Below are 11527 nucleotides of genomic sequence, written 5' to 3' on the forward strand. Positions count from 1 at the left end.
TTTTTGGCTAATTAAATAAAAATTATAATGTACTGTTTCCTGGACTTTTTCCTGGATAAGTCTAATAGGGATAATAGGAATTTGTTGAGAAGTCCTTCGAGAAACACTTCCAGAGTACCAGGTATAGTATACTACTCTCCATCTTAATTATTTAAAAATTTAAAAATAAGGAATTTCTGAAGAAAATCCTAAGTTACAAAGAGTTTCTTTCATCTTTCTTTTAAAAAATTGAAATTTAACATTTCTTTCTTTTATAATTTTTTAGAAATACTCCCCCCCTTAGAACAAACTTTTTAAAATCAAAAATAAAATATATAAACTCAATAATTTTCATTAAAATATTCTTTAATCAAGTCGCTTGGAAAATCGCGGGAAAAAAGCTTAAAACTAATACATATTAGAGCCTAGAACTTGCGGCGCTTGAGCAACTCGGGCCGCCAGTTGACCGGATGCGTCTCCTCGCTGGCCTCGTCGTCCTCCTTGTACACCTTGATGGTCTTGTCCGCCTCGGCGGTGATCAGTCGGGTGCCGGACTGGTCGAAGCCCATCGCGAAGATGCCCGCCTCGCTGTCCATGGAGCCGGGCTGGACGGGTGCCTGGAAGCGCTGGAAGTTGTAGCCTGTACGCCAGTCCCAGAAGAACATAGTGCCGTTGTCGCCGCCGGAAACCAGGACGCCGTCGGTATTCGCCGCCATGCAATTGACGATGGCCGTGTGGCCGGAGATGTTCTGGACGAAGTTGCCCTCCGGACAGCGCCACTGCTTGATGTTATCCGGCGAGGCGGAGGCGAACATGTAGAGCGACGGATGGAGGACGATGCTGCGCACCGACTTCTTGTGGTTTGTCAGCGTACAGACGCTCTTGCCGGCGGCCAAGTCCCACAGACGCACTGTGGAGTCGTGGGAGCCGGTGATGATTTGCGGGTTCGTCGCCTGGGCCACCACACTGGCCACCGTGTTCGTGTGGCCCGTCAGGGTGTGAACATTGGCCTTGGTTCGCATATCCCATATCCGGGCCGTGGAGTCTCGGCCGGATGTGGCCAACACATCGATCGTGGGATGCAGTGCCAGGGAGTAGACGGCCGACAGATGGCCGTGGTAGTGACGGATGACCTTGTTGTACTCCAGATCCCAGCACTTCACCTGCCGATCCTCGCCGCAACTGAACAGATACGGATGCTTGGCGCTGACCGCCAGGCCGCGCACTGTACTGACGTGGCCTGTGAGCGAGAGCTTCAGCTTGCCGCTGGCCAGGTCCCAGATCTTGATGACACGGTCCGCCGCTCCAGTGGCGAACCACTCGTTTCCCGGCTCCACGGCGATGCAGCGCACCCAGCCGGAATGGCCAGAGATGACGCGGGACAGCTTCCAGGGGGCGTGCCACTTGGGCTTGGGTATGGTTGGCGCCTTCTTGGGTATCAGCTGCAGGTTGGTGGTGCCATTGCCCGGCTTATCGGCTCCATTATTCGGCAGTGAGGCGCGCACCAGCGACTGGTGGTTCTGACCAGTGGCCAGAGGTGCTCCCGGCTTCTCTGCACTCCTGCCATTGGGATTGTACTTTGTCAGCTGGCCGGCGCCTCCTCCAGCAGCGCTGGATGTGAGATCCGCACCACTGCCATCCGTAATGGCCAGTGGCTTGTCAGTTGCCGCCTTTCTTATCTCTCCGCCGCTCTTGCCAGCCTTGTCCAGGACCAGGCCGTAGCTATCCCTGGCCTTGATGGAGCGGCGTAGTTTCTCACTGCCGGGAAAACGATAATTATTCAATAAGTTACTTTTAAGATGGAAGTCGGGAGGGTTACTTACAGTCGCTCGTCGATCTCTGGCAGGTTTCCCTGGTTGGAGACGAACAGGTCGTGGGTGCGCTTCAGGGAGCGGAAGATCAGCGTGTGCACGCTGTGTTTTTGCACATCCTCCATCGCTGGCTAACCTATTTCTTTGTTTATTTCCTAAAATATAAAAAAATGCGGCTTTTTGGGAAAAGCAAACACAGGTCAGTGTGACCGTTGCTGGCTAAGCAAAATATACCATCTCTCGCTGTTTGGCAAAAATACCACAGTTTCCCATTGTTTTTATTCTTATTTTCTTAATTTTTATTAAATAATACTCCTAATCATAAATACTTGAATAAGAAATAAATATTTAATATTCAAATTAAAGATTTGAATCTATATTTATCACAAAAATTTAAAAATACTCTCAAAAAAGTATCTAAATTACTGCATTAAATGTCGAAAAAATTAATTAGCTAAATTATATAATTTCTTTTCAGTAATTTTCCAGATCAAAGCTTAATAATTCCTCTATTTTAGCCAAAAATATTCATATTTTAAAACCCCTAACAAAGTGAAACTATTTTGGAAGACTTCTAAAAAATTGGTTAATTTAAAATATTTCAGATTGATTTTTAAAACTATTTTTACAAAGTATCTATAATTTTTTAGCGAATAGAAAGTAAGTGAATTTGAAAACTATATCTGCTCTTTTCAAGATTCTACATAATATTCCATCTCAATAATTTTAAAAATTATTAAAAAAAAAACCTTTTTTTTTTCGCTGAAAATTTGAAACCCACGTACCGAAATAAAAAATAAATAAAGGTCTGTACTTTTAGAAGCATGCTTCTGTTTCTTTTTTGTGTTTTGTTTTGTATTTGTTTTGTTTTTTGTTTGTTTTGTTTTTTCATTTTTTTGTTTTTTTGTTTTGTTACTTATTTATCATTAGTTTGCGGGAACCGGCGAACCAGAGGCGGCGTTACTCGACGACAGAGATGAGGACGTGGGGGACACCGAGGCGGACGAGGTGCTGGCGCCCGCAGCAGCACCATGGGCACCTTCCGGAGCTGGAGACGGTCTCGTGTTGAAGAACTGTTTGATCTGGACATATGGACAAGGATAAGGGTGGATGGCAAGGATAACATTGGATTAGAGTACAGGGATTCTATCAACATGATGGCTTACAATCCGCTTGATGTAATTGCATGAAGTTTCGTTGTTCGAGCTGGACACCACGTTGTCCACTCGGTACGGCGGCGAGATGGTTACTTCGTTCAGTATCTGTATGTTCAGTCCCTGCCAGGACACCTCATTGTACTATAACAAGGATAAGAAAATAATTAAGGATATGAGTTTGAATGATATTTCAGGTTGTACCCCATATTGTTTGGCTATCGCTCTATAGAGCTCCTGTGCCTCTGGACTGACATCCGCGTTCTTGGACTTCAGGTAGTCCTGTCTTCGCTCCACTGTTTTACGCAATCGCATTTTTACCTAAAACATATATTCAATTTAAAGTTTAGGGAACAAAAATACATAATTCTAGCTATGAAGTAGTAACTAGATCTTAAGCTAAAGGAGTAGAACTTCCATTCCTTCCTGATTACCTGCTCCAGGTTGAGCTTCTGCGGATCGTCAAAGTTGCCGTTGCACTCCTTGATCACCTGGACGTTGCTGCACAGCGAGAGGTTGCTCACATAGATATCACTCAGCTCTTCCGTGGACTTCGAGCGGCATTCTAGATTGGTTCAAAAAAAAAAAAAACAAAAAAGGGGAAAAGGGGAAAAGAAAAGGGGCAAGGCAGGAGGAGATTTTGGCGCGATGTACGGATAACCAAATGTGGCATGTCTTATGTCTATCTATTATATAAATACGGGAAAGCTAAGGCTTCCGCAGGCACCTGGAACAGGCGGTGTTAGAGGGTTTTGTTTTGGAAAAGGATACTCAGGATTAGCATCTTTGAGTTGTGATCGAAGGCCAGCACCTCGCCCTCCACCTCCTCGTTGAAACAGGTCGTACAGACCACTGTGGATCCAATGGTGAAGCAGTCGTTAACCGCATTCACGTTCACTGCACTCCCACCGGCAGCGGCCATTTTTAATTGGATTTCTTGCTCGGATCTGGATCTGGATCAGGGTCTGGAGCTATGTAGGTTGTGGATGTCCGTTAATGGTACTGATGTAGAGTGTATGATATTTTTGCCGCTTTATGTTTTCCTTGTTTACACAACTTGGCACAAACAACAAGACGACAACAACAACAACAACAACGTTAAGAGCAAGAACAGGAAAATGTTCAAATATGTGCTCGGAGCTCCTCTTCGCAAAAAATTTAAACGAAAAATAAAAAAAAAAATAGAGAATATTGAAAGAGGATATACAGGATCCTTTCTTCTGTCTTCAAAATGCTTTTCTTCTAAAATTTCTCCTGAATTCTCCGGTTTCTCTTTCGCGTTCTTCTTCTCTGCTCTGCTCTGCTCTTCGCTCTTCGCTATGCGCCTCTCGCTTTCACATTCACTACCACTGCCACTGCCACTTGCACGCTGTTGTTGCTGTAGTTAGTAGCTGTGTGTCGTTTCGCTAAAACTGGAAAGTTTCGCTGGTTTTTTCGCTTGGCGATCCCTCTCACGAACGATTCGGAATCTGGTTGAAGACGTGCGTCAATCTAACAATCTCCAGATTGCCTGACCAATATATAATTTCGGATTTATATATTAAAATTTGATAGAAATGTTTCCAAGATGCGACTAGTGTGACCGCTTTCTTCGTGCGACCGTTCATCAGAAAGTTCAAAATCCTTTAAACAGTATTTGGCTCGTTAGCCAGGGATGCCACTGTTTTCCGTTTTTCAAGCTAAAAATTTTATACTTTTTTGTACTATTATTAATAAAAAACTACCTACTATTAAGTGGCATTCCACTAAATATATTGAAAAAGTTCACTCTACTTCAAATTTTGGTATTAAAAATAAGATTTGATATATTAAGCAAGGCTTTCCAGGATCATAACATTTTTCATATGCTTTCTGTCAAGAACTTAGATTTAAAAAATATATTTCCATAGATTTTTATATCTTTTGGCAGAAAAATCAATAAAAAATAGTATAAACTAAAAAATATTCACTAAAAATAAACTAAAGTTTCGATAATTACGCTTTCGACTTGGCATAAATATAACGGTCCCGCTGCGGTCACTCTAATTCCCGCTTGGCTGCCAAATCGCGGCTCAAAATAACCCAACTGATCAACAATACCTAAGCCGGCAACTGAAACCGAGATTATAATGGCGGAACAAGGCAAACAAGGACGAACACCCAGCTCGGATACCTTCCTGCCCCTCAGCCGGGTCCGGACGATCATGAAGAGTTCAATGGACACCGGCCTCATCACCAACGAGGTGCTCTTCCTCATGACCAAGTGCACCGAGATGTTTGTCCAGCATTTGGCCAGCGAGGCGTACAAGGACTCATTCCCGGCCTCAAAACAGCCCTCGAGCGATACCCTCAAGTACGATCATCTCTCCCAGCTGGTCAACAAGAGCAAGAACCTGGAGTTTCTTCTCCAAATCGTTCCGGAGAAGATCCGGGTGCACGAGTTCCAGGAGATGCTGAGACTTAATCGGTCTGGCGGCTCTGACGAGGATGATGACTCTGGTTCGGGTTCGGGCTCCGAGTCGGACGAGTGATGGATGGTTATGGATTCGGATTCGGATTCCCAAAGCGATCCTCCTCATCCTCCGCCACCACCACCAGCTCTACCTCAATCGACTGATTAACCATCATCCCCCGCACCGCTACTATCTTAGGAGATATAACCGTAGGTCTATAGGCTAGCCGATAAGTAATGTCCTCCAAACGACTCCCCGAGCTGCTCCGAGTGCGTGGTGTGTCCGAGAATCCGATAAGCCAGAAGATTGGCCATAAATTGGAGAGCAGAGAACGGTTATCTCTGGCCGCCACTTGTTGACCAGTTCGAGTTCCAATCGAATTATGTATTAAACATAGCAATTAAGCAAGCTATTCAAATTGTAAAATAAACTCCACTCTCCAATTAGTAGTTTTTAAATTAAATAACTAACTTAAATGCCTCTCAAATACAGTCTGTATGTTTTTTTTAAATAAAATATAAAGCAATTACTCGAGTTATTGGCAATCTTTTAATTATTTTCCATTTTCTGGCTTATCTGGCTGGCACTTTCCTGTTCCAAACGAATAAACACATTAATTAAGGAAGTTTGTCATTAAATATTAGTTATAGTTTTAATTTAAAATTGTTTTTACGTTATTTAAGCCTGACTGACAGGAAGTTATTGTGAAATTTGTTTAAATAACAGGCTTCTAATGGAGTTATTTGTGTGTTTTTGTCTTTAGGCCAATTATTTGTTAAAATATGTCCTTTTTAGGAGGTCCTTTTATAGGAAAATCATCCTCATAATATCACCTTATTATCTATATTTAATTTTAAATAAATTTTATACCCATTGTACTCCCAAAAACCCCATTAAAAGGCTACACTTTTCTGATATTTTAGAAATTCTAACATATAATTGCACTTGAGGATTCGAATGGTACATTATATTGTAGGAAGACATAGATCCTAGAGCCAGATCCTAGATCTTGAGGTTCACGCCGGGATAGCCGGTGGCGTTTAGCCCAGTGACCTTGAAGGTGGTGCCAGCGGGAGCCGGCTGGTCGAACTTGGCGGCGGTGGTCACGTAGAGGATGTCCAGGTTGGGGCCACCGAAGGCGGCCGAGGTGATCTGCTTGGTGGGGAACTTGATCTCCAGCAGGACCTTGCCAGTGCTACGGATGGACCATCAAAACGTAAGTAATATTTCATCAAAATAAAGGATAACCAGGATACTCACTTGGGATTCACCTTGTAGATGGTGGCGCCGTTGAAGGTGGCCACGTAGAGATTGCCCTCGGTGTCGATGGTGAGGCCGTCGGGCAGGAGATGGTCCTTGGGACTGGACTTGCGGAGATTGAAGACCACTTTGGGATTGCTGGCGACTCCCGTCTCAAAGTCGTAGTCGTAGGACTTCACCTCGTAGTCGGTGGTGTCGATGTAGTAGAACTTCTTGGCCTTCTCGTCCCACGCCAGCCCATTGGAGATGCCCACATCGCCCTTGATCACGGAGGTCTGGCCGCCGGCCTCCCACCTGTACAGCTCGCCGTGACGGAACTCGAACTCATCCCCGATGTAGCGCATGGTGCCGCCAAAGAAACGTCCACGGGGATCGGTCTTGGCATCGTTCAGACGGTTCTTCTCCAGCAGCGGCTGCACCTGGAAGAGCTGGCGCACCACCTTGGCGGTGGGGGAGACACCGTCCCACTGAACGATCTCGACGCGACGGCCACAGCCGACGGCGAACTCCTGGGGCCGACCCTCAATGGGCAGGACGAAGCCGGCCAGGGGCTCGCCCTCGATCTTGGCCTTGTAGACTTTGTTCTCCTGGTAGTCGTAGCGGAGCAGGCCGCCGGCCTCGATGTCCACGTAGTAGAGGCTCTGGCGGGCCTCGTCCCAGTGGGGACCCTCGCCCAGGCCGGCGAAGGAGTCGGGCAGTGGCTCAACCTTGTAGGACATCTGTAATAAAGGACAGAATTTCAATATTTTCAAATTATACAAATTTATGAAAAAAATCTGCAGTTTTTGAAACTGGTTTTTTTGAAACAAATTCAAAAATGATTTAAATATTTTTAACAACTATAAGTTATTGTTTTAACTCATATTTTCGTTGTATTTAAACTTTAATTAAATATTTCTTTTGTTTATATATTTAATTTTTATTTTTTAACACTTTTTTTTATTAAAAACTTGAATTTCTTTTTCAAAAAACATCTTTTTCAGAAGATCTCTTTTTAGTTTCCACTTGATAACTCTTCCACTCTTTATAATTTTTTTTATAAACAATTCAAAAAATTAATTAAACAATAAAAAATATTATCCTTGAGTTTAAACTTTAAGTCACTAATAAAAAAAATGAAATACCGCCACTCCCAGGAGAAGGGCTAACGCCGCAAAAATAAAAAACATATTCCGAAACATCACGATCTTAAAATCTTAAAAAAATCTTTTAAAATCAGGTCTTGTTCTGGGGAACAGCGACTGGCAACTGAAGCCTCTGGGGTCTTCCGGAGAGGCTTTTATTTGCGATTTACGAGCAATTAGCTCCGAGTGCCGAGATCCAAGTGGGGGCCTGACATTCAAGCCGAGGAATCCGAGAAACTGGGATTCGATTTGGAGAATCGGAGAATCGCGAGGCGTCACAAGCGGAACACAAAACGCGACTTTATTTCCAGTTATTATTATTTTTTTTTTTCTTAATTTTTATTTTTATTTTTTTTTTAAAGCAAATCATAAAAAAAGGCTGCTGCAGCTGCGTTTCTGTGACGTCATGCCCTTCACTTACTCAGCCTCTGGAGATGTTGCGATTAATTATTTATTTTTTTTATTTATTTTTACTGCATGGCTGCCACTTTGTTTTTATTTTTTTTAATGGCTGTGTCGAGTTCTACGTTTAATTGACTTTTGATGTTGGAGGCAAAAAATACAAAAAAATTGAGAAAAAGGCCATTGAATTGGTCAAGTTTAGAGAAGCCACAAGTGGCAGGGTTTTTTTTTCTTATCGGTCAGTTGGAAATGCCACAGTGGTTACAAACTACTTGTTTTTGGCTTAAAAAATTGTAATTAAAAAAATTAAATATATTTTTTATTATTTTTTCCAAGACTGCATTTCAAAAACTATGTTTTCGAGTTAAAAAGTAACGAGTTTGAGTTCAAATTCGAATTAGAAAATATTTCTTATCTAGTTTCGAAATGAATTTTTTTATAAACTTTATATCTTTAAACTAAAATTTAACAATTTTCAAAAGTATTTTTAATAAGCCTTCTTTGAAAAACACTCAATATTTTTCAAAAATTCTCTAAAACAATTATTTTGTACAAAATATAATATTTAAGTTAATAAATTTTGTAAAAAATGATTAAAACTCCAAAAAAATTCACCATAATTTTAAAAATAAACCGCACTTTTTCTCACAAAAAAATAAAGAAAAAAAACAAGAAGAATATTCAAGGATTCCGCGGTGGAGAGGTCCTGCTTACATACCTTGAGAAGACTTTTGGGAGGATTTGGTTTACTAGGAACTCTGGGAATCCTTGGACACGACTAGGTCGGGTAACGCGTTCAAACTGAAGTTCCCCCAGCCGGCCAGAAACCATTTATAGCCAGTCCCAGCCGTCACGGGCGTGACAAGAGAGCGATCCCCTCCCCCAGATCCCCGCCAGACCCTGATAAGAACCTATTGCCGGAGGGCTGGATAACCCACACGGCCTGATAACAGAAGCCGGCAACAGGCGTCTTAACCCGCTGCGTTCCCCGGGGTCATCTTTCATGAATCATGATCCACAGATCAGCAGCATTACTGGCAGAATTTTGGCAATCAGACTACATTTATTTGAAAATAAATCACAAATAGTGATTTATTTTTGGGGATTGAAAAGGAAAGCGTTTCAAAAACAAGGCTCTTTTCGAAAAATCATGATTTTTGAAAAAAATTATTCCAAAATTATGTTTTTAAGATATAAGATAATAGTTTTCAAGATAAAAGCTATAATTTGGTAGAAAAAAATACATATAAGTAGATAGAAATACTCAAAATATTGAAAAATAATATAAATTCAAAAAGAAAATTTCGAAAAATTCAAAATTTTGAACTTTAAAGGCAAGAATTCCCAAGAAAATTCAAAAATCCATAAACTAAAAACATAAATCCAAGTAACAAATTTTATTTCCTTAATATTAACCCATTTAAAATTAAAAAAAAAAGCCACTTCTTAAGGTGTTAACAAATCCGGGTTCTCGGCATTATTGCATTTTTTTGTGCAGAAAGATTACAAAAGAATGAAATTGCATAAGAATTAAGAGTGGGCGAGTGATATGGAGTTTTTTCAGACAATTTGTATTAAATAATGTATTAATTTATTTATTTTTCATTACATACATTTTTATGCTTCCGCTGAGTGGATGATAAATAAAAAACAAAAGCGCATTCCGATAAAGTCGAAAAGGATGCCTCTTTTTTTCTCCTATCAGCTTCACAGAAATGACCTTAACCTTTTGTTTTTTATAAAAAAAAAAACATTAATATTTATTTTTTAAGGGAGGCATTATCAGCAGACCAGTTGATCCCAGCCTCTGACTATTAGTTTCTATTTCCATCGCGACTTTTTAAATTTAAATGGCTCCCTAATTAATTGCCAAGAGATTTATGACCATATTTGTTCGCCTTTCTTCTGATAAGCTTTCGATTTCAGCCTTTAACAATCCCGATTCGATGTGATGGACACATATTTTGGCAAACTTTCATAAAAATACTAAAGTTTTCAGTGGAAACATGCATTTCTTTGAGTGGCTAGTGAGTAACGGGTATTATTATTTCATAAAAGTAACGAGAAAAACGAAAAGTGATTGAAATATTTAAAATTTAATATATTTTTATCATATTTTGTCTTATATTGTTAATCTTATCTATATAATTATTTATTTTAAAATAATATTTCTTAAATTAAAAACAAAGCCAGTGAATATCTGGTATCATTGTGTTATATAACCAACTAGTAACGAGTAACTAGAAACTTTAACGAGAAGTACAACAAGTTGCTGTTTTGCAATTTTTGGAAATAAATTATTTATTGATTATTTCGTGGCTAAGAAAATTAATAAAATTTATGATTTTTTAAGTAAAAGTGTTGTAGAGTCCTTGTGTGGAAGGTCCTACTATTTGGAAGAATATTTGGAAGAGCTAGTTGGCCTTGGAATGCGGTTTAGTTGGCCTTGAAAAAATCGAAACTCTAAATCGGTTTACGAATTTTGGACCTAACTGATTTTCTCCAGAAAATATTCATTTTGGAGCTGCTGTCCGACCTGTGAACATCTAAAAAATATAATACAAAAAAAGCGTCTAAAAAAAAAATAATTAAAAAAAAAAATAATAATAAAATTGGAAAAAAAAAAATTGTGAAAAAAAAAGTGAAAAGTAAAAAGTGAATTTATAAAAAAAACAATCAAGATGCACCGTTATCTCTCTCAAGGTGAGTCCCCACATAAGAAAAACAAACACAAAGAAGAGAGGCGATTAACAGGCTGTTAATTATTGTTGTTGTTGCAAGCCGGTTTTCGTTTCCCTTTTGTGCTCGTCATTCCGACATACACTTCATAAAAAGCATTTAAATTGTGAATGAAATGTCGGAGATATTCCACTTAAAGGGGGCTTATATTATCAATTACTGTTGCTGGAAAGCCAAGAAGTTGTCAAACAACAAAATGGACCTATGGGGGATCGAATGTGTACATGCTTCGTCTTCCATTAAATTACAGCTGCTAACGTCCGCGTAATGTGTCAAGGCCGTTGTAATTACCCAACAATTGTCTGATTTCTTGTGCTTCTTACTTACAATTAAAGCACAGCTGGGCGCGTTATTAAATTAAATAAAATATAATTAGTTGGAGAGAAAAAAATAAACAAAAACGAAACAAACTTTGTGGGAGACGCCTCGCACTTAACAGAAACAGGGGCTATGTTAATGTTTAACATAACAGGGTTGTGAACTTTACTGAATTGTCGTTAGTTCTTAGATTTTGGCTCTTTGCTTTCTTAAAATGTTATATTTAATAAAATACACAAATTCTTTTGATTTAACACAAAAAAATAGTATTTACTTCATAAAAAACATAAAAATATTAAATTAAAATG

The 11527-nt window shown here is 40.0% G+C and overlaps 4 protein-coding genes and 1 long non-coding RNA gene across 6 annotated transcripts; 1 reads left to right on the forward strand and 4 right to left on the reverse strand.

Moving 5' to 3' along the window:
* Nucleotides 1-327: 327 nt before the first annotated feature.
* On the reverse strand, nucleotides 328-2026 carry LOC6502138 (pleiotropic regulator 1). The gene is made up of 2 exons (XM_001966102.4): nucleotides 1803-2026; nucleotides 328-1737 (listed from the first exon to the last, which is right to left on the reverse strand). The coding sequence occupies exons 1-2, from the start codon at nucleotides 1913-1915 to the stop codon at nucleotides 405-407; spliced, it is 1446 nt and encodes a 481-aa protein (XP_001966138.1). The 5' UTR covers nucleotides 1916-2026; the 3' UTR covers nucleotides 328-404.
* A 573-nt stretch (nucleotides 2027-2599) lies between these two features.
* On the reverse strand, nucleotides 2600-4729 carry LOC6502137 (LSM12 homolog A). The gene is made up of 5 exons (XM_001966103.4): nucleotides 3716-4729; nucleotides 3379-3509; nucleotides 3149-3265; nucleotides 2957-3088; nucleotides 2600-2872 (listed from the first exon to the last, which is right to left on the reverse strand). The coding sequence occupies exons 1-5, from the start codon at nucleotides 3864-3866 to the stop codon at nucleotides 2717-2719; spliced, it is 687 nt and encodes a 228-aa protein (XP_001966139.1). The 5' UTR covers nucleotides 3867-4729; the 3' UTR covers nucleotides 2600-2716.
* Nucleotides 4730-4910: 181 nt separating this feature from the next.
* On the forward strand, nucleotides 4911-5910 carry LOC6502272 (chromatin accessibility complex 16kD protein). The gene has a single exon (XM_001966104.4). It carries the CDS (start codon nucleotides 5053-5055, stop codon nucleotides 5452-5454), a length of 402 nt encoding a protein of 133 aa, XP_001966140.1. The 5' UTR covers nucleotides 4911-5052; the 3' UTR covers nucleotides 5455-5910.
* A 373-nt stretch (nucleotides 5911-6283) lies between these two features.
* On the reverse strand, nucleotides 6284-9024 carry LOC6502136 (regucalcin). Of its 2 annotated transcripts, none has more exons than XM_001966105.4 (3): nucleotides 8881-9024; nucleotides 6637-7355; nucleotides 6284-6571 (listed from the first exon to the last, which is right to left on the reverse strand). In XM_001966105.4, exons 2-3 carry the CDS (start codon nucleotides 7353-7355, stop codon nucleotides 6379-6381), a joined length of 912 nt encoding a protein of 303 aa, XP_001966141.1. In that variant the 5' UTR covers nucleotides 8881-9024; the 3' UTR covers nucleotides 6284-6378. The 2 variants fall into 2 exon arrangements, with proteins under 2 accessions (XP_001966141.1, XP_014759947.3); XM_014904461.3 differs by lacking the exon at nucleotides 8881-9024 and adding an exon at nucleotides 7761-7980.
* A 1218-nt stretch (nucleotides 9025-10242) lies between these two features.
* Nucleotides 10243-11377, reverse strand: LOC123257543. The gene is made up of 2 exons (XR_006507643.1): nucleotides 11229-11377; nucleotides 10243-10708 (listed from the first exon to the last, which is right to left on the reverse strand). It is a non-coding gene; the product is annotated as an uncharacterized LOC123257543 (long non-coding RNA).
* Between the last annotated feature and the right edge of the window lie 150 nt (nucleotides 11378-11527).

This window comes from Drosophila ananassae, chromosome XL (genome assembly GCF_017639315.1).
Source record: "Drosophila ananassae strain 14024-0371.13 chromosome XL, ASM1763931v2, whole genome shotgun sequence".
Lineage (NCBI taxonomy): Eukaryota > Metazoa > Arthropoda > Insecta > Diptera > Drosophilidae > Drosophila > Drosophila ananassae.

Coding starts and splice junctions, on each gene's coding strand:
- LOC6502138 (XM_001966102.4), bottom strand. CDS start 1,915: ATGGAGGATGTGCAAAAACACAGCGTGCACACGCTGATCTTCCGCTCC. Junction 1,738..1,802: donor CCAGAGATCGACGAGCGACT/GTAAGTAACCCT, acceptor TTTTCCCGGCAG/TGAGAAACTACGCCGCTCCA.
- LOC6502137 (XM_001966103.4), bottom strand. CDS start 3,866: ATGGCCGCTGCCGGTGGGAGTGCAGTGAACGTGAATGCGGTTAACGAC. Junction 3,510..3,715: donor CTCAAAGATGCTAATCCTGA/GTATCCTTTTCC, acceptor GAACCAATCTAG/AATGCCGCTCGAAGTCCACG. Junction 2,873..2,956: donor GCAATTACATCAAGCGGATT/GTAAGCCATCAT, acceptor CCATATGTCCAG/ATCAAACAGTTCTTCAACAC.
- LOC6502272 (XM_001966104.4), top strand. CDS start 5,053: ATGGCGGAACAAGGCAAACAAGGACGAACACCCAGCTCGGATACCTTC.
- LOC6502136 (XM_014904461.3), bottom strand. CDS start 7,817: ATGTTTCGGAATATGTTTTTTATTTTTGCGGCGTTAGCCCTTCTCCTG. Junction 7,356..7,760: donor CCCTTCTCCTGGGAGTGGCG/GTATTTCATTTT, acceptor CCTTTATTACAG/ATGTCCTACAAGGTTGAGCC. Junction 6,572..6,636: donor ATCTACAAGGTGAATCCCAA/GTGAGTATCCTG, acceptor GTCCATCCGTAG/CACTGGCAAGGTCCTGCTGG.